The following is a 26,144-nucleotide window of genomic DNA, read 5'->3' as shown; positions in this document are numbered from 1 at the left end:
CGGTTTTGTAAGCAAGTCTACATTTTTGGATGGTAGAAAGAGAGCCAGATTTAATGGCCTCTTTCAGAGCACTTTGGGCCAGTCTACAATCCTTGTTGTACCACGTACATGGCCTCAACTCTTTACCCCTGCCAGTGGCAGGAGGACTTTTCACAAAAAAGGCTTTAAGCTCAGCAAAGAGTTTGTTATGGGTGTCCCGGATGTTATCCTTGATCAGATTTTGAGATTCCATTTGATTAAGTGAGGCCAGGGTGCTGTTAATTAATTTTCTAATGGCCGCTCGTGAAAATTCACAAGTGGCAATTTTCGGCCATCTCAATAACTATACCATCACTTACGAGGATCCAATCAAACTCAAAAGTTTCCTGAACTCACACTGCCCGGAAAAGATGGATACATCTAAATCACGTCCCTAATGACTCTTCTTTCACAGCAACCCCTGGATTTAGCCTTATATATTTAGCCTGTTGAGTTTTTTATTGAGTTCATAGTTCAATTACCAGTTTAGACACTGGCTTGTTTTACTTACTGCAACTTAATACTCAACTTTGTAGGTTTATTGTAATAATTTAGCTAATTGTTCATATTTTAACCTTGTTCGCTTATTGTTCTAATTAATTTTACTTCCCCACAGGTTCTTCTCCGTTTTGTCTAACCCTTTGTCTTGTGGTCGCTCTTCCTGAAGTCTTCCCCGTCTCACCCCGCGAAGTCTGGACGTGTCATCGCTTCATGTGGCCTCTCCACACCCCCCATTCCTTTCTATGTTCTGTACTCATTTTAGGTACAGTTTTTTTCCTTTTTTTCTCTCCACTAATTTTTATCAAAAATCTTTCTTTTTCACCTATCTTTCTCTAAGTCATCTCTGCATACCTTCCCATTCTGCTTACGTTCTCTTCCTTCTCTTGTTCTACTCTCCCACTTACATTTCCTTAAATTATTCTTATCTTATATATACTCACTTATGAGGCCCTTTCACTGGAGGTGAGGCACCTCAGGCAAGGGTAGGACTCACAGATGGCAGAGATCAGCAGTACCAGCAGAGTTGTAGTAAGTCATTTGTGTCCCTGAGACTTCTTAACAGGAGGCAAGCACACACAATCCCTTGGAGAAACTTCACAAGCAGGATTCACAGCAAAGTCCAGTCCTTTGTCCTCTCCTTGGCAGAGGCAGCAACTGCAGGCCAACCCAGCAAAGCACGCACAGCAAAGGGGAAGTACTCCTCACAGCTCTCCAGCTCTTCTACTTTCCAGAGGTTTCCTTGCCAGGCTCCAACCTTCATTTTTCTTACATGTAAGGCACCCCCACAGGTAAGCCCAAGGTACCCCCATGGGCAGGGTGCATTGTATGTGAAAGGTAGGACAATTACTGGTGGCTGTAACATGTCCTGATAGCGAAATACTTCCAATTTCAGTTTTCACAATTGAAAGACTATCTGTCCCATAGGCTCACATGGGAGTTGCTTTGTAACATCTTACAAGTATAACTCTCTATTGGGACAAGATGGAGGCGTACCGTTTAGGCTCTCTGAACTCAGAATTTAATAACACATCTTGTTAGGAAGATGGTTTTTAAGTTGTGTGTATGAAAATGCCTCTTTTAGAAAGTATTACAGCAAACAAATGATGGACGGAATGCTGACAATACTAACATTCTCCCTCAGTCAAAAGATCTGGGTTAAATCCATTGTTATTTTGCTTACTACTCTACCCCAGTTTGGACCCAGCCATACGCAAATCAGTCTTGACCCTGTGCCCATGGCTGGCCTGGCTGATGAAGGGTGACATACCCTGAAACCGGTCCCAGGATGCTTGTTTCCAGTCCAGGGAGGACCTGGCTTGGCAGTTCGGTCTGGACTGTTCCCATGAGGCACAGGGTCAAGACTGATTTGCATATGGCTGGGTCCAAACTGGGTTGGCGTAGTGGGCAAAAGAACTATGGATTTAACCCAGATCTTTTGACTGGGGAAAATGTATGAATCATTCAGCATTCCGTTCATCATTTGTTGCAGCTACACTTTTCGCCATACGTGGGATGGGCACGTCCAGACGTGGGTCCCTTGCTCACTGTGCCACTGGATTCAAGCTAGCCTGGCTGATGAAGGGTGATATACCCTGAAACTGGTCCCAGGATGCTTGTTTCCAGTCCACCTGGCTTGGCAGTTCGGTCTGGACTGTTCCCATGAGGCACAGGGTCAAGACTGATTTGAATATGGCTTGGTGCAAACTGGGATGGCGCGGTGGGCAAAAGAACGATGGATTTAACCCAGATCTTTTGACTGGGGAGAATGTCTGAATCATTCAGCATTCCGTCCATCATTTGTTGCAGTTACACTTTTCGCCCTAAGTGGGTTGGGTATGCCCAGATGTGGGTCCCTTGCTCACTGTGCCACTGGATTCAAGCTAGCGTGGCTGATGAAGGGTGACATATGCTGAAACCGGTCCTAGGATGCTTGTTTCCGGTCCAGGGAGGACCTGGCTTGGCAGTTCGGTCTGGACTGTTCCCATGAGGCACAGGGTCAAGACTGATTTGCATATGGCTGGGTCTAAACTGGGGTGGCGTGGTGGGCAAAAGAATGATGGATTTAACCCAGATCTTTTGACTGGGGGAGATTGTTTGAATCCTTCAGCACTCCGTCCATCATTTGTTGCAGTTACTCTTTTAGAAAATAGGCATTTTTCTGTATAGCCATTCTGTGTGCCTCTGCTGTTTGTGGATTGACTGTCTGGTTTTGTAGTGACAGGAGCTGGGGATGTGCATTCACTGTAGACAGCCAGAAGGGGATGACCCATAGCTGGGCTGAATAGACCTTGACAGCTTTTAGAGTAGTGGGAGGAGTTTCACTTTACCTGAATAGGCTGTGGCTCCTTTACACAGTGCTGTCTATTTTGGTCATGCTGCACCAGCGAGGACAGAACTGGTTTGGACTGGGTTCAGAGACCCTTGTCACAAAGAGAACAATGACAGAATGGGGTACACGTTTTGGAACTAAAACCCAGGACTTTAGATTACTTCAAGGAACAAGAGGAATCTGCCAAAAAGAAGAATAGAAGGACTGCGTGTGAGGAGCGCTGCCTTTTCTGTGTGAGGGGTGGGTTGGCCTGCAGTTGCTGGTTCTGTCTATGGTGGAGGAAAATTACTGCCCTTCTTTTTGCCCTGCTTTGGTATCCTCCTAGAGAAGAAATCTCCAAGGGCCTGTGTGTGTTGGCCCTCTGTTCTGGGAAACTCAGGGATATCAAAGTTTCTGTGTGCTGTGCTCTACAAGCTTTAATTTGGCAGAGCTTTGTGTGCTTTGCTCCGCAACCGTTACTTTCACTGATCATCGTGTGCTTTTCAAGCACTCTGGGCTCTACTACAGTGCTGTGTGCTTTACTCCCCGACAGCTCGGTGGGCTCTCCGTTGGAAGGAGCAGCCTGCCTTGGGCGCCGCCCCGTACACCACCTTGGGCCGATATAATTCTTCTGTGCAGGAAAATCTGAGATCTCTATGTGACCGATCCACCAACTCCAAAGGGCACTAGGCGTTGCCTAGCAACCTCTCGACACAAGGAAGAGAATACATGACTCGTCATAGCGGCGCACAGCAGGATACCCGGCCGGGCCCTGAGAGCCACAAGGACGCCCTCCAGCACCCAAGAGCTTGGCTTCCGCACTTTGGGGAAAGGAAACCCAACGCGCTTCCTGCTCCATATAGCAGGGGCGCCGACCTGAGGAATCCGCTGTTCCCGGTCAGGGGACTGGGTGAGTGCCTTTCCTCCTCCTCCTGGCATCTTCAAGCCCTCACCGTGGAGCCACCGGAGCGTGAGCAGCCGCCAGTGGGAGCTGAGAGAGAGGGGCACGCTCAAGCCACCACACTGCGGTGTTAGTACACAGTGGCAAACCAGAGTTGCTACGGCCTCCATCTGGGCCACATTGCTAGGGTCGGGCCAGCTGCTACCGGCAGGTAATTTGCACACACGTCGATCTGGATTGCAGGGCCTCACTTCAAGGCCTGGGCCGATAACACAGAATTCATTTATTTACAAAGTGATTTATGTGCAAAGTGTGTGTACTGGCTACAGTGCACTGAACTTGATGTTATGTTTGCCTAATTGACAACGCAATTTTTTTTTCTACAAAGTGATTTATGCGCAAGATACATGCGCTGGCTTCAGTGCACTACATGTGATATTATGACCATTGCTTAGTGGTAAAGTGATTTACGATCTATGTATCATCATGATAATTGCCTAGTTGGCAAAGTGAATTATGTGATTTGGTATTAGGTGTTTTATGTGTAATACAGAGGATATTTTTATATAACCTTGTGTGGGGTCTCTTTTTGTGGTGTGCCTAGTGTGTCACTGGTGTGTGTGTATGTGTGTTGCGCAAACGTTTTACACATTACCTCTGGGATAAGCCTGACTACTCTGCCAAGCTACTAAGGGGGTGAGCGGGGTTTATCTTGGGAGTGTAACCCCCTTACCCTGACTAGAGTGGTGGGTTCTGCCCGGCTTAGGTGCTTACCCTAGTCAACTAGAAACCCCATTTCTAGCACTAGGTAAACATGGCAGTTAACAAGTGCACATGCAGACACTACAGTGGTAGATCTGAGACACATTTACAGGGTGCCTCATGTGGGTGGCACAACCAGTGCTGCAAGCCCACTAATAGAATTTGATTTACTAGCCCTGGCACACTCAGTGCACTTTACCAGTGATTTACCAGTAAATCAAATATGCCAATCATGGATAATCAATCATAATCATAATTAAGGCTCCCTGTTTTCCATTTTGATGGATTTTTACAGATAAATACAGACAGAAAACAATGTGTTTTCTGCCTGCATTAATTTTTTTAAATGGATAAATACAGAAAATGTGCTTCTTTTCAGTGACTGTTCGTGCTGTCTTTCATGAATTTAGCTGAGTAGATGGACAGCATGGGAAATTAAACAACTGGATAACATTTCTTTAAATAACTGCATTTGTTAACATACATTTATGGTATAATGCAAATATTTGCCAGTGGATGTACTGTTCTGTAATATTTGGCAACTTAAATAGCTAAAACACAACAGACATCAAAGTATGACTGCTCTTCTATCATTGAAATAATTATGAAAATGTACAGTTTCACAACTACATTTATACGCAAAACATAAAATAAATATGGATAAATACAGATAAAATGGGCCAAAAATAAATATGGATAAATACGAACGCAAATGTTAAAAAACAAATCAATACCTGGATGGGCTTCCCTGCTTGGGGCAATAGAACATATAACCTATTCCACAACAGCAGGGTCTATTCCCATTCTATGCCCCCCTGAACCCAGTTGGATCCCTCTATTCATACTCTCAGGGCCCACTAAGCTAACCCATGGGGAACCCTTCTCCTCACTTGTGGACCCCATATCTGCAGCGCCTAAACTTACTTGGCTCACAAATGTGTCCCAGCAGGCAGACAGTACTGACATGGCCAACACAGTGCTGTGGCCCACTCCAGCCCTGGGGTCTGACTCCTGCCCCCCCAGGGACAACTATGTCCACCAGGACAGCAAGCCACAGTGGCCACTGAAAGCTGTCAGTGACGAGAGCCAGGCCTCAGGCCCCTCTAACCCCTGTGGCTCAGAGGGGGGGTTGTCCCTGGTGCCTGGCACCCTTTGTCCACTTTCCCTCCCGCCAGATCAAGTATCTTATCTTGACACTCGCTCACCAGCCCAGAGTCTGTACCCTGCGGCTGGACAGGAAACTGGGATGGGCTCTACCACACCCTGTCCTCCTCCCAGGAATTCCGCACCCTACCACCCAGAGCTATATCCCCAGACTCCTGAATTTTCGTGGCACCTGTGGCAGGGCCGGACTGGCTGTAACGGGCACAGGGCATTTCTTCGCTTAGCCAAAGGGGTGGGGGCCCGTTATGAGCCCGTGTTGGCCGGTTTTGTCACTGGGGCCAGTCTTGCAGCAGTACTGCAATATTGGCCCCTTGTAACAAAAGCGGGAGAGGTGATTCTTGCTAGCGCTCCCCCCAGCTACCAGGGCTGGTCAAGCAGCAATCTGCAAGGGCAGGTTGCTGTTCCCAGTCCTGCCCTGGGCAGGGGTTCCGCACAATTGTCCCACCAGTTTAGGGGTGCTATCCTGCAACTGGAACACTAGGCTAGGGACTATACCCTTAAATTTGATACTTAATACTTGTATAGCGCACTACTCACCTGCAAGGGTCTCAAGGCGCTTGTACGAATACCACTGTGGAACCCATCCTGGCTTTCCCTGTGAGGCGTCCACTCCTGGGCACCCCCAAGGTGGAGGCCAGGCATCCTTAGCGTTGTGGGGGCCGTTGTGGAGATTAAGCAAGCTATTGCCCAGAGTTGCAGAGTGGGACTCCATGATTGGAATAGGCACCGAGGCGAGAATTATCAGGTCTGTGGAATTTTTTAGCCCAAGACCCGCCGAGGCGGGGAATTGAACCCTGGTCCCGGGCTAGACCTCTGCATCAGGGTCTGCCGCTCTAATCATTGAGCCACACTTCTCCACCCTTAAGCTGGAAAGGGCCAGTGGTGAGGGTGCTCTCTCCCTACCCTCCCACCCGGAATGGTATACCAGAAAACAACCTGTTAGGTGTACTGTTAGCATTCACCCCTTCCTCCAGGTCAGGGGGGACACCCTGAACCTGACTCTCCAACCCAGGGGCTGTACCCTTAGGCTGGGCTTGTGCCTGGCAAGCCAGGACTTCCGGGGGAGTAGACCCATCCCCACTAAGGGAAACACCTTCCTCAGGTGTTGCATGAGAGTCTGCCTGACGCAAGGTCTCCAGACTCCTGTCCCTCTGACAGTGCATGGAGATGACCCCCCCCCCCCCCCAGGCAAGAAGTTGACTCACCAGGGTCAGTCCTGGGGTACTCTGACCTCAGAGCCGGCAACCTCTGACCCACTTGTCCTCCAATGGGGACGGTCTCCCCCCTCACATCCTTTTCTGGACTTCTGTACACTCCCACCTGGAGTGGTACCACCAGATGCCAGAACTGGAAGGGTGCTGTCAACATCCACTCCCTCAGCTCTCCTGAACCTATGGGATCTCCCTCAGAGAATGGCCTCCTGGTTCGAACTAGGACCCTCCTCCTGGTGTTCACTCATGGCTCTGGCATTAGGTTTCAGGCACCTTGGGACTCAGCCCACTCCCACTACCTCTCCTCAGACAGGACATGGGACTTCACTGGGACCTTTCTGGGCTACCACAAACCTCCCTTACCTAACTTGGTTGGGGAATCCCTGAGCCATCCCCTTCAGAATCACTCCCAAAGCTTCTTCAGACCCTCTGGAATCCACCAAAAGGTCTTCAACCAGCACAAGCCACCTGGGGTCAGAGAACTCACACTCCACCTGGTGTTGACATAGCTCTGGAAAACAGGGACTGAACATATGCTCACCAACAGTTGAATCACACAGCCCCACACAGGTGTTAACCAAGCTACTCTTCGCCTCACCATGCAGTGCCTTGCATAAGTACCCCTCATCACCCTCCTGACAGTGTCTGACTGTTTCTGTCACTCAACCCACACTCTTCTGGGCGGTCTCCACAGTCACACACCAGGACTTCGACCATTGGGGAACCCCTCTCCCTGCACCTCTCATACAGAGTCCCTCCCACCATTAGGAATATAATCCCCTGTGCTAGTTCTCCAATCCACCTCATGGACCCTGCGCACCACTGAAGCTACCGCATACACCTGAACCCCTTAGTGTGTGACAACCCCCTCCTTCAAGTCAGGCCCAACATCTCTGGGTGTGTGTACTTCTCCCTCAGCACTAGACATTACATTTTTGCTGCCACCATCTGAGCTGGAATCTGCCCTCCCGGCTGTCACCTACACTCAGTTCCTGAGCAACACACATTTCCTTTTCCTTGGCTGAGACATTCATGGCCTCAAGCCTCTCGAGCTCCTCATCTCATGTGCCAAGATCAATTTCTTCTCTTCCAAGGCACGAGCCCTCTCATTCTCTTTTGCAATTTTCTGGTTCTCCATTTTAATTTGCTTTATCTAGAACCTCATAGTCATAACCTCCAACTCATGATCCCTGGCCCTCTGTCTCTCCTCCATCTCCTCTGGAGACAAATTTCTGGAAGACACACTGCTGCGAGGCCTGAAGGGCACTCTCCCTATGTGCAGATCCTGAGACCTAAAGCTCCCTTGTTGGTCTGGTATATCCAAATCCACATTTCCATCTTCAGTCACCCCAGCTTCTCTGGCCTCCCACCAGGCACTCAAGGCCTTCTGCAGCTCCTCTTTCTTAGCGGAGCTCCTCATGGTACATCCAAAGTTTTTGCAAAATTGTTTGGGTTGATCCACTTTGTATTATACAACATCCCAATATCAAACTCCAATTCTGCAACCTCACTTGCTAGTTTACCACTTAGAGACCTGGTGTGAGGGTAAAAATAGAACCAAAAACCACAGTATGCGGTTGCATAGTGGTCTGCACTAGACTAGTGATGTCCACTAATTACTGTATGCAAGTACAAATACAAGTTCAAATCCTCACCACTGGCCACCAATGTTAGAAATGGGGTCTCTGGGGCGTGTCCTGTCCAAGCGCCAAGATGGCGTCTTGACTGAGAAGCTCCAAAGCGGCCTCGTACAAATGAAGCCTTGCTCCGTTCTGCCGATGCCATAACCATTGTGGAGCCCCTCTGTAAATGCCTGCTGCCCCTGGGACTGTCCTAGAGTCACCAGCGCTGAAGAGCAAGACTACAAAGACTGCGCGGAGCCTTTTGCCGACTGCAGCCTGACGCGTGCCTCGGAGGACCCGTGACAATAGGGGTTGCGAGTGAGTCTGAGACGGGGCTGTGGCCGTGGTGGAGCGGCTATGCAGAAATCGAGGCCGCATCGGGGCCGCCGCCGACCTGAGCAGTAATGCAATGGACATCTTTGCCCCCGCGTACCTATATTTATAAACATGAAGCGGTGAGTCTCCCATCCCCCTCCAGCTGCCGTTCTGCACTGTTTCCCCAGCGTGGGCCCTCGCTGTCTGTGGCGGCCTATCCATCAATGCAAGGGATGGTTGCTGATGGGCCCCGGGACTGAGAAATATATCAGCAATAAGGCGTGAGGCATTCTCCTGCATGGGGGCCTCTCTGAGTGCAACCGGTTGAACTGGGTGTGAGATGGTGTGACACACAAGATCTGTGAGAGGTATTGCGGCAGGGGAGCCATGTTGGAGCGCCCATTGATAGCTGACCTCGGTGTTGGGCAGATATCGAGCTTAGAAGTGGGCATTAGTCGTTTGCTCCAGTGTTTTCTCTGTGCTGACAATTTGCGGGGCGGAGATCAGCCGACTCCGATCCTTCAACCTGCCTTGTTGATGCACATAAATACCCAGCACGCATTGAATCCTCCACTTGCTAGTGGCACAGCCTCACTTTGACATCTTCGATCACCATTTCAGATAATCACTTTGCCTCTACCTGGGGCGTGAATCGTTTTTTTGCTAGTTACAGCACCTACTCCTGTGTGGTCTGCATATTAATTCACATTAATTAATTGAAAAGCAATACCGTTTCAGGCTCACACAGTAGTTAAGGACCCTGAGGGTCGCTATTTATTAGTGATGGGAAGCCTTGGCATGAAGCAGATACTATTGATCAATATATATCCCCTAATGTAGACGCATATGGCTTTTTCTCTGGCATCTCCATGCACATTTCCAGCTTCTCTAGTGACTGCATTATATTGGGGGGGAGACTTCAACCTCACGCTGCAACCTACTCTTGACACTACAGAGATGGGTCAGGTCACCAAATTACACTTCGCAAAAGAGCTGAAGACCCTGCTGCAGACCCACCTATTATCGGATGCCTGGCAAAATCAGCATCCAGCTGATAGCGTCTTTTCCTTCTACTCAGCGCCACATGGCACGTGGTCCCCTATAGACCCCTAGTACCTGACCCATGACCTCCTGGTCCATGCACTATTGACCGATCACCTACCCCAAACCTTATCTGACCACTCACCAGTGCTGCTATCGCTGACAATTCCCAGCATCGCACAACCATACAGACCCTGGCGCTTCCCACCAGACGCCCTTCCCGATGCTGTCTTTAAAAACGAAATCAATGAAGCCTTATTGAATACTTCCAGCTCAATACGGGCTCAGTGCCTTGCTACACCACTCTGTGGGAAGCCTTTACAGTCTATATTCGTGACATCTGTAATACTAAACAGACGGGAGCTCTGCGCACCATTTGGCGCAATCTTGATGCAACCGAAAGAGTGCTGAAAGATCTAGATGCATGCGCCCTGTAGGACGACCCCCCCCCCCTTCTCTGTATCAATGGGCGAATCTCCTTGAGGAAATCCAAGAACTTTCAACCCGCGAGCCTGCCTTTCTGGGGAAATATGCACAAGCCTGGGTGTATGGGGGGGATTTCCAGGATGGACTTTGGCCAGACTGCTTAGTTCCGACACCAGACCTCCTATATTACCCAGTTGCAATTGGATGACGGCACACATATCACTCAGTTCACAGATATCTCGTTGGCCTTCCTCTCCTACTACTCTCGCTTATATACCACTTATTCCCCACAGACAGATGCTGCCCTCTCCGAATATTTAGCGGAGGTGGCGATGGTCTGGACTGAGGAGGGCCAGCGCCAATTCCAATCCTCACCTATAAGAGCCGACGAGGTATTGCAGGCCATAGACGACCTTGATGGGGCCCGTGCCCATGGCACGGATGGTTTCACAGGCATATTTTATAAGACATATAAAACCTTGCTGGTTCCTCACCTCTTGGAGGTTTACGAGGAGGCACTTGAATCTGGGACACTGCCCCCCACAATGCAAGAAGCCGTGATCTCCCTACTTCTCAAACCCGGCAAGCCAACCGATAGTTGTGCCTCATACAGGCCCCTGTCGCTTTTTAACCACGACTATAAAATTCTGGCTAAGTTACTTGCGACGCCCATCTCACTATTAATTGACCAAATTATCTCTCCTCTCCATACCGGCTTTCTCCCTAACCGATTAACATCTGTCAATCTACGTACAATATTTGCAGTACTCAATCAAATTGAACCGGACCTTCCTGCTGCTGTGATACTATTGGATGCTGAAAAGGCATTTGATTCCCTAGAGTGGCCTTTTTTACATGCAGCACTAAAAAAACTGGGCTTCCTTCGTGGCTTTTGCGTTCTCATCCACCTCCTCTATGCAAGCCCAGTAGACCTGCTTCAGATGAACGGAGAACTTACGGACCAATTCAATTTATCAAGAGGCGCCAGGCAGGGTTGCCCACTCTCGCCTCTACTGTTTATAATCACTATGGACCCACTTGTGCAGCAGCTCCAGGAGCGACATCTCCAGCGGGATCTTAGATTCCACTGGGGCCCTCTCCTGGCCTCCCTCTATGCGGATGATGTCTGCTATTTGTTCCCGAGCCGGAGACTAATCTCCCTCCGCTCCTTCGGGAAGTGGTGCGATTTGGGGTCTTCCTTGGCCAGGTTATAAACTGGACCAAGTCCAAAATATTTCTGCTGATGAATGCCACGCTCACCTTCATGCTGGACTTTCCTCTGCACTGGTGTGACGATCCCACTCAGTATCTTTGTATTATACTGCTTTGCACAGCAGCAGAAGTCATCCGCCTAAATTACGGCCCCGTGATGGACCGGCTGTCGACGCAACTAGAGCGATGGATAACGCTCCCACTATCGATTGCCGTTAGGATAGCCATTAGTAAGATGGTTGTGCTGCCCTGTTTTTTTATATCTTTTTCTAAATGTTCCCATTCCACTCACGGCCAGGTTTTTCGAGACGCTTCGTAGCTTGTTAATCAGACTGGTCTGTGCCGCCGGACAGGCCCATATAACTTGGCAAACACTCACAATGCCTTTCACATGTGGTGGATTTGGGGTACCAGACATATATATATTATTTAGTAGCGCAAATACACTTTATATAGTTTTGGTATCACCCGGAAGTAAGGCTACAATACTTAAAACCTGGATGGTCGCAGGCTCGACCCTACCCTCACTCCACTATTCTCCCTCATAGGCTCACGAGATCACCTCCCGAGATACAAACACTACATACCCCATGCTGGGCCTGGGAAAAACTTTGCTGGTACTTGTAGGCTGACCACCTCTATTCCTCACATTTGCTGCTATCAAACAATTCATGGCTATCCCCGACTACTGAGACACTGACAAGACAAACACTATACCGATGCTGACTTCAAACTATTGGGGACCAGTTTCATGAGGCCTAGTTGCGTTCAGTATCTGACCTCGCTGCAGGGCGTGATGTGTCCTCGATGGACAGATTTCTGCTACACAGAACACAAGCTTCCATAGTCGCCGCACAACAATCCTCCACAACGGAACCAAAAGAATTCTCCCCGCTCTTTACAGTCATTACATCGCCCGATAATGCTCATCTTGTTTCCCGCTTATACCACTTAGCCCAGATGCTCCAACCAATGGGAAGAGGGACTTGAGTAGCGTGGGAGAGAGATCTGGACCATCCTTTGTCGGACAAAACATGGGCATATTGCTGTGAATAGACTCGTAACATATCGAACAACTACAGGCACAAACTCCTCCATCTCAAGTATTTACATAGAGCTTATGTCACCCCAAAGCTCCTTGCAGAATGGACCCTGCCAGATCCCGTAGCTGCCCTAATTTTCAAAGAAAAAGAAATGGGGGTCTTTAGTTGGCAGAGGTATGCACCTTTGTCCAAGTAGGGACCCTTGTTTCTAGTCAGGATAATGGGATTACACACTTTAGATAACCCCTGCTCACCTCCTTGGTAGTTTAGCACAAGCAGAAAGGCTTATCCCAAAGGCAATGTATAAAAGTATTTTTGGCCAAACACACAGTAACACAATGAAAACACCCCAAATGGACACCACACCAGTTTAGAAAATAAAGTATCTTTGTATAAACCAAACAAGACCAAAAAAACAAAAATCCAAGATACACAATTCAAAATATGCCGTTAAAAAGTTTCAAGCAACTTGGTCCATAGAAAACTATGGATGAGTGATTTTAGACCACAGTACATGTAGATGCGTCAAAATTTACAAGGCCAAACAAATGTAGAGAAGGGAAGAGCTGGAAAACACAGGGATGCACCAGTTCCTGAGTCCTCGGGGAGGCGATGCAACAGTTCTGCTGCACGCAGGAGAAGTGCTGCGTCCAATCCGGACTGTAGGGGGAAGTGAGGCTTCGAAATCCAAGATGGTTCCGGTCTGCAGTGATGCGTGAAAAAACTTGGCGCACAGGTACTATGCATGACACACTGGAGGTGATGCGTCACTTTACGAGGCTTTGCGCCATCCGGAGCTGGTGCTGGGGGCTATGTGGTGAGATTTTGTGCCATCCGGCGTCAGTTCAGAAAGCCTGTCAGCTGTTCGGTGGGACTTGGCGAGGTGTCGCATTGTCGGTTGCGAGAGGTTTCCGCTGTTCGGTGAGGCTCGGCGTGGCTCGGCATCGTTCGGTGTCTGTTCTGAGAGGCTTGCAGCCATGCGGCGGGACTCAGGAAAGCTTCGCATCATCTGGTGTTGGTTCCGAGAGGACTTGCAAGGTTTTGCGATGCTTCGCACCAGTTCTTGTAGAGATCAGCTGCAAAACCCACTTCTGAGGCACTTTCACTGGAGATGGCACCTCAGGCTATGGTAGGACTCACAGATGGCAGAGTTTAGCAGCACCAGCAGAGTTGCAAGAAGTCTTTTGTGTCCCTGAGACTTCTTAACAGGAAGCAAGCACACACAAGCCCTTGGAGAAACTTCAGCAACTGCAGACCAAACCACCAAAGGGGCAGTACTCCTCCTCACAACACTCCAGCTCTTCTCCTTGGCAGAGGTTCCTCTTGATTACAGAACTAATCTAATTCTCTGGACTTTAAGGTCCAATACATATACCCCTTGTTCTCTTTGTTTTCTTTTTGGCAAGGGTGTCTGAGCCCCGTCCAAACCAGTTCTGTCCTCTCTGGCCCAGCTATACTACAGGAAGTGGAGACAGCATTGTGCAAAGGAGACGCAGCCTATTCAGGTGGAAGTGAAAACTACTCTCACCACTCTAAAGGCAAACAAGGTCTATTCAGCCTTGCTGTGAATCACTCAGAAAAGGTAGGACACACCTCAACCCCCCTTTTGACTGTCTACAGTAAATGCACATCCCCACCTCCGGTCACTTCAAAACCAGACAGTGAATACATAACCCAACAGAGGCACAGAGATTGGTTATACAAGGAAATGACTATTTTCTAAAAGTGGTATTTTCAAACACATAATTTAAAAACCATCTTCCTTAAAAGATGTGTTATTAAATTCTGAGATCAGAGAGCCAAGCTCCATTTCTCTCATTTGTCCCAATGGAAAGTTATACTTGTAAGATGCTGCAAAACAACTCCATTGTTAGCCTATGTGACAAATAGCCTTCCAATAGAGAAAACGAAATTGGCAGTATTTCACTATCAGGACATGTTACACACTCCAGCACATGTCCTACCTTTCACATACACTGCACCCTGCCCATGTGGGTGCCTTGGGCCTATCTGAGGGGTGCCTTACATGTAAGAAAAGGGAAGGTTGGGGCCTGTCAGGTGTGTGCACTTGCCGGGTAAACATGGCATTTAACAACTGTGTGTGCAGACAATACAGTGGTAGGTCTGAGACTCATTTGCAGGGCGACTCGTATGGGTGGCACAACCAGTGCTGCAAGCCCACAACAGCATTTGATTTACAAGCCCTGGCACACTCAGTGCACTTTACTAGGGACCTACCAGTAAATCAAATATGCCAATCATGGACAATCAATCATAATTTACACAGAAAGCATATGCACTTTAGCACTGATTAGCAGTGGCAAAGTGTCCAGAGTCCTAAAGCCAAGAAAACCAGGTCAGGGAAAATAGGAGGAAGAAGCAAAACATTTGGGGATAACCCTGCAAAGAGGGTCAATTCCAACACAAATGCATATATTGTTTCCAACATTCTTATTCCATATATACATTGCTTGGCAAATCAGGAAAGTATCATAAACATATAAGTAATAAAGTTTACGACTGTAAAGTACAGCACACCACATTTATTACTAAACGTGATCAAACAACATTTAAAATGCAGTTCTTACCAGCTGCTCACACTGAGGATACTTTTGCCTCTTGGCCATGTCCAGCGCTGACTCGCCAGCCTCATTTCCTGCGTGAAAACAGAATCAAGATATGGAACGGTTGCTTGAGTTCAAAATCAAATCCATCCATCCATCCGTCCATCCATCCATGCATCAGTCCATCCGTCCGTCCGTTTTATATAGCGCAAACTTGGCCCAAGGGCATTAGAGCACTTTACGTGTGCACCAGTTAACATGGCAAAAGAGATTGTTTTTTTTTTCAGGCAGATGGAGATTAAGGGCTTAATTTAGAGTTTGGTGGATGGGTTACTGCGTCACAAACATGACCGAATCCTATCTGCCTTATTAAAGTGCATTAGGTCCAATTCCACTTGTAGTAAGGCAGATGGAATATCTGTCACGTTGTGACGGAGTAACCTGTCTGCCAAACTCTAAAGCAGTCCCTGAGCAGAATCACAGAATGTTGAGCAGGTGCCGGGACTCAAATCTGATTCCCCAGTTCCATTGTCGATAGCTCTGGCAACATCTTCTCCGCTATAAACAACTACTTATAAAGGATAAAGGGGAGTAAGGAGATAGGTAACATCTTGCAAATAGAGTAATAGGGAATCTCGTAGATTCTTGCAAATTCCTCCATGAACAGGGACCAGATTTGATAGTTCAAGAAGATCCCCACACACTGGTTCTTTCTGTAGTGTAGCGAAAATGAGAGAGGGGTCTTTGTGACTGTCGAGCCAGTATTCACAAACCCACATTTTAGCAAAACCTGAAATAAGTATACGACAGCAATAATATAATTCTTGAACTTTGATCACAGTGTAGTGTATTGGAGTACCAAAGGGTTTTCCAAGGGCAGCAGTTGCTGTTTCTAGAGCTCTTTTAATAACCTGCATGGCTACAATTACCTTAAAAGGCGGAGACATTCCTTTGGAGATCCATCAAGCAAAGCCCAAAAGTACCAGCAGCCTGTGATAAGGTCAGGCATTCAGGTACTAAATAATTCACAAAAACGCACACAAGGCGTGAATACAGTAGCTGAAGAAAGTTCTAGAATCATCTATTACTGAAGGATGAAGACTTCAACCTGGAGGCCATCGAGAAATAAAATCTTGTCCATAGGCATGAAGGGTTCCAGTAGCAGCCACAGGAGGGGGCCAAATGAAGGAGCAGCAACCCTTGTAGCTACTGCTAGCTCTCAAAGATCACAGGCAGCATCTCCATGTATAGAAGGCAACTGATTGCACTCTCTACTCAGGAACAGCACTATAGTTCTGCAAAGGATTGGCATCTGATTGGGAAACGTTCTTATACCATCCTTGACTGAGGAGAATTGATCAGAAAAAGAACTAGGTGAAATCCATTTGAAATGAAATGAAATATTTATAAAGCGCGACAAGACCCGAAGGTATCTAGGCGCTAGATACACTAGATGGTGGCCGTTAGAGGAAAACCCTTATTAAAGCCAAGGTTTAAGATGTTTCCTGAACTGAAGCAGGTTGTGTTCATTAGGTCTCGCCTACGCAGTGCACATGCGCTGCATAGGAGGAGACCTTTAGCCATCAGTTCCCTTTTTCGCCCAAAAACGTGCACGCGTTCCATTGCCTTCAATGGCAACGCGTGCACGTGTGGCGATTCTCTTGCGGGAGCGAGCGGCAGCGCCATATGGTATCAATTATCGCGCCTTGACGCTCGCTCCCGCAAGGGAATCGCGCAGGTCCCCTCCTCTCTCTCCTCCCCCTGCTGCCGCGCGAGGAGCGCACTTTTTTTGCTTGTTCATACGAGGGCTCGCTGAGTGCCTTTTTGCAAAAACTGGTAGCGTTCTTTTTATCTTCCAAAAGTACATTCAGAATGGTAAAAGTGAAGCTACAAATCCAAAATATATTAATATCGTTACAACACAAATCAAAATTGCAAAGTCCTGTAATCTTAAGGGAAGAAAGCTTGTCTCTCTCCCCCTCTATGTCTCTTTTAACATGGCCTGGGGTCACTCAGCCGCTGTGGGCTTTCCCAGAGCAGTGCAAGGCCTCATGGGTCCCGGCCGTGGCAGGGGCTACGTGAGACGTGTCCCTAAGCTAAGTGCATAGCAAAGATTTAATCAGATAACGAGCTGTTCCTCCACCCTGTCCCAGGGGAGGTCACAACTGGCTGGGCATGCCTGCAGCTCGAGCAAGGGACCCGGGGGGCAGCCAAGGACAGTCAGGAGGCTGACATGGAGGCTGGGCTCCAGGCTGCCGGGAGGAGAGAAGGGACCGCGGCTGCCACCTTCCCTGGCTAGCTAGTGGCTGGAGCATGTGACGCCAGGGCCAGAGGAAGCCGCGTGCCATGCCCATGTGTTTAGGACGGCCAGTAAACCCCTTCAGGGTGTGAGGCGTGAGATTAGCAAGGCATTGAGGGGGTGGAAAGGAGAACAGAGGCAGAGTGGCCTATAAGGCATATCAGCCAAATGGCCTCTTCTCATGAGGCAGTCGCCAACAGCACTAAGAATGCTGAGTAATGAGGTTGCAGTTCACTGATAAGCATGGGCCTGCAAGTCCCAGCATGCTTCCTGCAGTATGCTGAAATACCGGGACTGGCTGGAAGGCAACGGCTAGACTGATGACTTTGGAGCTGGGAAAGCAAGGTTCGAGCCTCGGGGTAGACTCCACATCCTGTGATTCTGGGCAAATCACCTAATCTCCCCGTGCCAACCAAAAATAAAAATTTTAAAAAATGAATGTGTCCTTGTGTAATGTAACCGGTGCTCATGTAAAGCGCTCCAATACCTTCGGGTCGAGTTCGCGCTATATAAATCTGGACACACAAAATAAAAAGCCACGCTAATGACTGAATAAGCTGGCATCTAAACCAGAAAAAACAGCATGGGACTGGCTGTACACAAAACCTCATAACTAACAATAATCAGTCACATTCATTCTTTTTTTTTTTTAAGTTCTGTTTATTGAACAAGAAAAATGGTCATGCAATACAGTTATGCCTTTCGTACAGTTCCAAGGAACAATTTATTTACAGGCAGCGGTATAGTGCTTCCGCTATCAATATTTACATCTACAGTACATGCAGTGGGTTTCATACCGTGCAGTGTTCATCAAGGGATGGGATAATAGGAGGTTCGCACAGCCCTCCCCGATATACATTCCATTTAGTCCAAATTGCTATCCATTTCTTAGGACACCCCCGAGTTACATAAACTATTTTCTCTCTCGACATACACCAATCTATGTCCTCTTCCCACTTCCTCAGTGTCGGTGGTGCAGCGGCCCCCCATACCTGCGCTATGTTGCGCTTGGCAATCATCTGCCTGAGTGTAACCCAGAGCCTCACTTTCACATTTAAGTCTGTGGGCTCCCAGATGTTCAACAGGCATCTCTTGGCTTCGGGCAGCAAAGTCACCCCCCAAACCATACTCATACATTTCAAGATTTTCTGCCAGAAGTCTTGGATTAGTGGACATTCCCAGAGAACGTGTAAGAACGCACCCTCCATCCCACATCTCCTCTTGCACAGCCCATCCTCGCTTCTACCCATGAGCATTAGTTGCCTCCCTGAAAGGTAAACCCTGTGCAGTATCTTCAGTTGTACCAATTTCAGGTTTGCCGATATGGCAACTTCTTTTGGCGAGGAAAGTGCTTCCTGCCACTCTTCATCGTCGATTTCCAGACCATCCCTTACCCATTTCTCTCTAAGTGTAGTAAGAGGATCAGGGGTGTGATGGATGAGTTTTTTGTATGTTAGGGATATACACTTTTCTGGTAAATGCCCATCGAGCAATCTGTCCTCAAGTGGGGATGCCTCAGGCAGCGCCGTCCCAGTCGGGATGTTGGCCTGTAATGAGTGTTTAACCTGCGCGTACCTAAAGTGTTCTGATTCAGCCATCTCATATGTCTGCTGTAGTGTGGTGAATGTCTCCACTCCATTCCGCCCCAAAGGTCCCTTATGTGTGAGATACCTATGAGGTCCCATTTATCAAACCCTTTCGTTCGCCCCAGAGTTCCCAACCGCTCTGAATCCCATAGGGGGGTAGCCATCGTGAGCCTAACTGTTGCATGGCTAAACACTTATAAGGTACAAGGTTTAGTCATGCAACAGCTGATGTTGTTGCACCAATGATATTGTGCTGCATAACTAAATACTTATAAGGTCCCAAAAGCGCGACCTATTGGCTATGCCAATGCTTGTTTTTAAGAGCAGTGGGCAGAGAGTTCCAGACTTTGACAGTGGTAGAGGTGAAACTTTTGCCTCCCCATTTTACTTTATAGAACTTGGGGATGGCTTGGTTGCCACTGTAAGATGATCTGAGTGTTCTGCCTGGGATATAGGGCTTGAAATGTTGAGACAGTTGCCGTGTGCCCTTACCATGGATGACCTTGAATACAATGCATAGGGCCTTGAACTGAATGCGCTTGATGATGGGCAAGTCAAGCAGATAAGACACTGGCTGGATCACACCAAGAAGAGAAAATAATAAGTCTGCTCACAGATGTGAGAAACGCTGGTGGCATAAAGGTAAAGCCTTTTAAATGGTATTTCAAGGACACCTCAGGCATGAACTTCAGGGTGGTGAACTTGTTGTCCAGAATCCTCAATTTTTAGTAGAGATCTATGCGCACTATCACCTCCTGCTACAAAGTGCCACTTCTGGGAACTGGAGATAACGACTGATAAGGTATATATCACCTTCGGTGCACCCTGTCACTCCCACAGCCAGAATATGCCCAGATTGGACATGAAGATGTGCACACAAAAAAACACAAGACAAAGGGCATTCTCCCTTTCTGCATCCGAAATCTGGAACAACATCCCCGTATCCATTCGGACCACCTCCACCGTGCTCCAAAGTAGGAAAGAGATGAAGACGCACCTCTTTAAAGTCCTCTACATCCCAATAAAGTAACATTCCACCTCCAGGCGCAGAGCCCAGCCATGCAGAAAAGAGGCAAGGGTGCCACAGGGCCTGACGCAAGTGAGGAAAGTAAGCCCGCCCCTATCTCCTTGTCTGATAGCAAAAAGCGACCTTAATTTGGTTGCAGCGAACCCCTCAAACCTCTGAGCCCCAGTGTTACTGCACCTGCTGCACTATTGCTTGCTATGTCCCTGGAGCCCATGTCTGCCTCCAATCACTCAGTAACTGTATCTCCGCCTTTGACCCTGTCCAGAGCTCTGCTGCCTATTGGCTGGGTTCACACTTTACAAATACCACATAAGTGCAGTAGAGGGACAGATGACTGCAAAAGGATTTCCCACAGGCCAATTTGTTACCACATCATTCCCACAAGAAAGAAACATACAGTTAGTGCTAGCTTGCAAAGCGTGTCTGATTTCAGCAAAACCATGTGGGACATTGGAAATCAATGTAGAGGTTCCTTCAGAAATATGGTAATCGTGTTTTATGGTTCATCCTCAGACAGGCAACACATTGAGATATCATATTTGTATTAATAATGTAGCTAACTGCACAAGTACCAGAAGGCACATTGCCCCACAAACAAGCGAGCTGCTCACTGAGCAAGTTTCACCCACTTACTGATCGATATATCGACTTTGGCTCTGAGAAGGAGTTTGATACATTCGGTTTTGTTGTACAGGCTGCAGTAGTGGAGCGGCGTGTTCCCCGTCACCGTCGGCTTCACCAGGTTTCCACTATGTTCAGAAAATAAATATATATTAGCATAGTCTTCTACACAATAAAGAACCAATTCGGAATATAGACTAGTATGAAAAGGTTTTCTTTCGTATCAAAAGAGTAAGAAAAAAAGAAAGCCACTAGAACATTAATTTAGACTGAGCTGAAAGACTGACCTGTAGGACTGCTTCACAGGAGAACATTAAATGTTATCACTGGAGTATTCATAAATGCTTTTGTGAATTGGCCCCTAAATTTTTAGGGCACCTCACTGTTGTTATAACATTTTCAGGGGCTGACAACACACTATCTGGAAATGCAGCCGAACGTTTTCTTCCAAAATATTATTTGTTCTGGGATGATGAAGACTCTTTTTCAAAAATGTTTTTCATTTTTGCAAGGTACCACTTACTTGGAACTTACCATCTGTCACTTTAAAGTATTTCAAATGTCAGAAACTCCATCCCATATGACTATGATAATCTAATGCCAAGAATTAGCATATTTTCCGCGCAGTGTGCTAGGCTCGTTGCGTTACGCCAGATGGGAAGTAACCGTTTGCCAATGCACAGCATCCCTAATATGGGATTATTTCCAAATATATGTGAATGCACATTTCAAGCTTTGTAATGGTTATTTCTGGAGAGATCACACAAAATAAATAACGCAACCGGTTGCTCAAACCAATGACACAAGTTATACACTCTGCACGATATCCATTTGGTGCTCTACTGAGGTAAATAAACGACAGTTCGTCAAAGTCCAAGCTGTCCAGCAATATTCCATCTCTTTCTTTTATATTTGCGGCTTAGGCGGAGCCTCACAGCACTTTGATACATTTTTTTCAAAATTCTCCCTTTTGTCATAATCCTTTAGGCAGTTCGTCAGGAGCTTATATTCAAACTCCTACAAGCATCTGCACAGCCAATAGTTTTGGCTTACATTTTCAATCCAAACTGAAAGTTAAAAAAAACCCTGCTACCGCGAAAAAATAACAATTGCTCTCGCTATACAACGCACGTATTCGGTAAATAATCAGATGTGCAATTATTCAGCGTAGGTTTGAGATGTAAAATAGTCCCTCGTGCGATACAATTGAAACATTCCACAGGAAAACCAAATATTAAAGGGCCAGTAGCAGGACGTGATCGGTATTCAGTCCACTAGGTGGAGCCAAAGGCCAGTCTGTTTTTATTTGAAAGTAACTCTATGAATAGGTATGAGACAGCAGCACGCTCAAACCAGACCTACTAAACAAGCATTTACAATGCAATAGGTCTCGCATTTGCCAGAGTTAGAGCTGTTGGTTTTGTAAGTGACAAAGTGTTTTAGGTGTGTGTTTTTGTTCGGAGAGGAGTGGATGTATGTGGTGTGGAGTGGAATTAGGTGGTTTAGATTGGAACCGTTAGTTGTTGAAGAGTGTGGGTTGGAATTGTGTGGTGTGCAGTGCATTTGTGTAGTGGAATAATGTGGCATGGTGAATAGATAGAGATAAGTGCTGCACAGAATAGATAGAAACCAAGATAGGGAGGGACAAGTAATTTCTGCATGAAGCCAAAGAACTCCAGACAGAGGAGCAGAAAGAGTATGTGAGAAGAGAGAAAGAAGGAGAGAGCAGGCCATAGATGCATAAAGATAAAGCTCCTGTGTAAACAGAAGACAACCTAAGAAGAGAAGGAGCGTGTGGGTTTGCTGGACGTAAATCTTGAAAAGGCACTGGGAAGAAACTGTGATCGAAGACCTGAAGTGAACCACATGAGAGAGGCGGGAAGAGTGTGTGAGAGAGAGGTGTGAGAGAGAGTACAAGAGAGAGGGGGATGAGTGGGAGGGGAACCCAGAGAGGTGGAAAGTGCACAGAATGAGGAGGCATAGGAAGGTAGTATGTGGGAGCAGGCAGTTTAGAGAGTAGACAGGGAGTGTGAGGGATGGATGAGAGGGTTGTAGTGGAATTGCAAGATATAAGGGGTAGTGGTAGTGTGAGGGAAGGGGAAGTGGATGTGTGGGAAAGATGGCAGGTTTGGTGGAAGTGGGAGGTAGAGATGGGGTGTTTTTGAATTGTTTGTTGTGGAATATTGTGTAGTGGAATTGGATGGTTTGGTGTGAAGTTGTGTAGTTGACATATGTGGCATGGTGTTCTGTGGAATTATGTTGATAGTAATTAAATGGTATTAACTGTCAGAAATATGTAGAGTGAGATTGTGTGTGATGGACTTAATTATGTGGAATGGTATTTTGCAATGTGGAATGGTGCAGGGTAGAGAGGAAAGGTGCAGGGTAGAGGGGAGTGATGCAGGATAGAGTGCAGAGGTGTAGAGTGCAGTGGGGTGGTGTGCAGTGATGCAGAATAAATTAAGAGTGGCATAGAGTGGACTGATTCAGAGTAGAGTGGCGTAGAGTGCAGTGGAGTGGTGGAGAGTTGAGTACAGTGGTGAGACTGCAGTGGCACAGAGTGTATAGTAGAGTGGGGTAAGTGTACATTAGAGTGGCATACAGTAGAGTGGTGCGCAGAGTATAGTGGTATGCAGAGTATAGTGGTGCAGAGTGCAGCTACGCAGAGTGCATTGGAATAGAGTGAAGTGGTATGGAGTGGTCCAGAGTAGAGTGCAGTGACAAAGAGCAAAGTGGCACAGAGCAGAGTGGAGCTGGGTGGTGTAGAGTACATTGTAGCAGAGTGCAGTGGTGTAGATTGGTGCAGAGAAAAGTGACATTGAATGCCATGGTGTAAAGTAGAGTGGCGTAGAGTGCATTAGAGTCAAGAGTTGCAGAGTAACATATAGTGGGGTGTTGTGGTGCACAGTATATTTGCATGCAGTGCAGTGATGCAGAGTGCAGTTGCGTAGATCGTAGCGGTGCAGAGTGGATTAAAGTGACGTAGAGTAGATTGTTTCGAGGTGGAGAGAAGTGGCTAAGAGTGCAGTGGTGTAGAGTAGTGTGGTGTAGAGTACACTGGTATAGAGTACAGTGATTTAGAGCAGAGTGGCATTGAGTAAAGTGGCACAGAGTGGAGTAGTGCAGAGACCGCAGTGTGATGTGGAATGGCATAGTGTGGAGTGGTACAGAGTATATTGCAGTGACACCGTGTGGAGTGGTACAGAGTAGAGTGCCAGGTTTTGGAGTGGTGCAGAGTACAGTGGAGTTGGGTAAGGTGGAGTATGCATGGTATGGTAGCGCACTGCCATTAGACACAACACATCTTCAATTGGAATGACCATTGCAGCTGCACTGACATACAGCTTTACTGATAAAAGTATACAGAACACAAATGATAATGTGTGGAAATGTCAACACCTAGTGTAATGATTTGTTCGCATTAAAATATTTGTTTTCACCACATTCTGAATTATCAAAAAATATTCTTTATTCGTGCTTTCCCTATTTTGAAATATCTACACAGTTCATTTACAGACATTTACATTTTGTTTTGTGTGTATACCCTGAGTAGCTAGCATGATAGTCACATAAATCCTCTCACTTGGAAGTCAATGAAAGAAAAGTAAACAACAAAATCCCTGGAAGACAGACGCATTCACATTTGACCTCTGTATTTGAATGCACAGCAAATGTGACAAGATAAGAACAAGATTTAAAGGGCTGTTTACAGAAATCGTGTGATGGTGGACGATTACACTAAAAAGGGTTTGAGCAAGGAAAGGGACGAACTCAAGCTGGACAGCCTAAAACAAAATAAAGCCAGCAAACAGACACAAAGCAAATGTGAGTTATAAACCACAACGCCAATGGTAAGCAACGGGCGGGATGCATTCCCAGGGAACCTTTCCAAATGTCCGCAAGATGTTGTTAGGATTTGACCTAAAAACAGCCTCCCTTGCATTCCACTGGAGGACACAGTGAAACAGACAAGCGAAAAATGGTGAGATGATCAATGATATGCCTGAAAATGTTTAATGCCAATGGCAAAAAGTTATCGAGCTAAAGAAGCCAATGGCTTCTGGAGTTACATTCAAAGTCTATTAAAGTCCAATAAAGTAAGTTCAGGAGACACTAAACCAAAAAAAATAAGAGGTTAGGCAACCCGTTATCCGCCTACGCTCATGTCACGTCCATCCCAGATATTGTACCGACAATGTGAAAGGATCAAGTCATTCTCCAAAAACTCCATTCTAATTGCATATTATCTCAATCTGTTAATAGGTGCAGAGAGGTGATGTGCCCTACACCTCACCAAACATACTCTGGTTGTTTTTGGAGCTTTCTTTGTGTCAAACCACTCTTTCTTTGCATCTATCTTGTCACATTCTTTACACCTTCACTGCTCCTCAGTAGTAGAGGCACCCTTTTCTCACCAGCCATCCTCATCTACCACTCTCCAAGATGGAGAGCAGTAGGCCTTTGACTGAACGGAAATTTAGAACGACTTCCCATTGACGAAGTGTATCAAGAAGTACTAAACCAATAATAGGAACATGCAGCTCTTGAGCTAAAAAATGGATTCTCTGTATACAAGTCAGACGTCCCTCAGAGGGATGATCAGCTCATGGATGTGAGGTAGGTGAGAGGCAGAATGGCACCCTGAATGTCTCTGCTGTTCGGCAAACAGAACAAGATCACCATGACCAATGACAAGGGCCGGCTGAGTAAAGAGGAGATCGGGCAAATGGTACAGGATGCAGAGAGATACAAAGAAGATAATGAAGCCTAGAGAGATGGCTGCTGCCAAGAACTCAGTTGAATTCTATGCCTTCAACATGAAAAGTACTGTGGAGGACGACAAACTTAAAGAGCAAATCAGCGAAGAAGAATATCGTGGACAAATGTAACCAGACCATCTCCTGGCTGGAGAGCACCAGCTGGCAGAGAAGGAGTATGAGCACCAGCAGAGAGAGCTGGAGAAGGTCTGTAACACCCCCATAATCTCAAAATCTACCAGGGCGGGATGCCTAGGGGAATGCCCTGTGCCGACTTCGGCGATGAGGCTTCACAGGGTGGTGCCAAGCCTCGCCTTAGTATTGAGGAGGTGGATTAATCTAACAGAGACCTTTGTACTTTCTTTCACTTGTGGATGACTAATGGGCACGTTAACTCACACCTGTTCAGTTTTCAGGCTCAAATTATGACTTTACAAATGAGATATCAATTGGAAAATGACTTGTTTTTCCAGCTTATGTTGGCATCAAAATATACATTAGTCCAACACGTACTGGTTTTTCTCACGCTAAGACTTAATTTGAAAACTGTTTCAAATCTCAATTGTTGTGCTTACTACTTTTAAAACTCTCTGTTTCCTATAGGTATTCTAGGTTATGTCATGTTGGTGAATAGGTTTAGATAGATTATTTTCAAAAATATTTTTGTTAAGAAAAAGACTATAATAAAACAGCAAGAAATGATAATCTTTTCACTTCTATTATTTCAGAACAGTTTGCTCATGGCATTAAATTACCAAACTGGGTT

At 46.8% G+C, this 26,144-nt stretch overlaps 1 protein-coding gene across 1 annotated transcript in view; it reads right to left on the bottom strand.

The window, feature by feature from the left end:
* LOC146812057 (arf-GAP with SH3 domain, ANK repeat and PH domain-containing protein 1-like) overlaps positions 1-26,144 on the bottom strand; it is a 1,117,518-nt gene that overhangs the window by 227,556 nt on the left and 863,818 nt on the right. Inside the window, exons 20-21 of the mRNA XM_085619062.1 lie at positions 20,634-20,749; positions 15,113-15,180 (exon numbers count right to left, since the gene is read on the bottom strand). Of these exons, the coding sequence (XP_085475188.1) occupies positions 15,113-15,180; positions 20,634-20,749 (184 nt within the window). The remainder of the gene's footprint in view (positions 1-15,112; positions 15,181-20,633; positions 20,750-26,144) is intronic.

Source organism: Triturus cristatus, chromosome 7 (genome assembly GCF_964204655.1).
Source record: "Triturus cristatus chromosome 7, aTriCri1.1, whole genome shotgun sequence".
NCBI classification, from domain to species: domain Eukaryota; kingdom Metazoa; phylum Chordata; class Amphibia; order Caudata; family Salamandridae; genus Triturus; species Triturus cristatus.
Note: the sequence above shows the minus strand (reverse complement) of the source record. Positions and strands in the feature narration are given on the sequence as shown.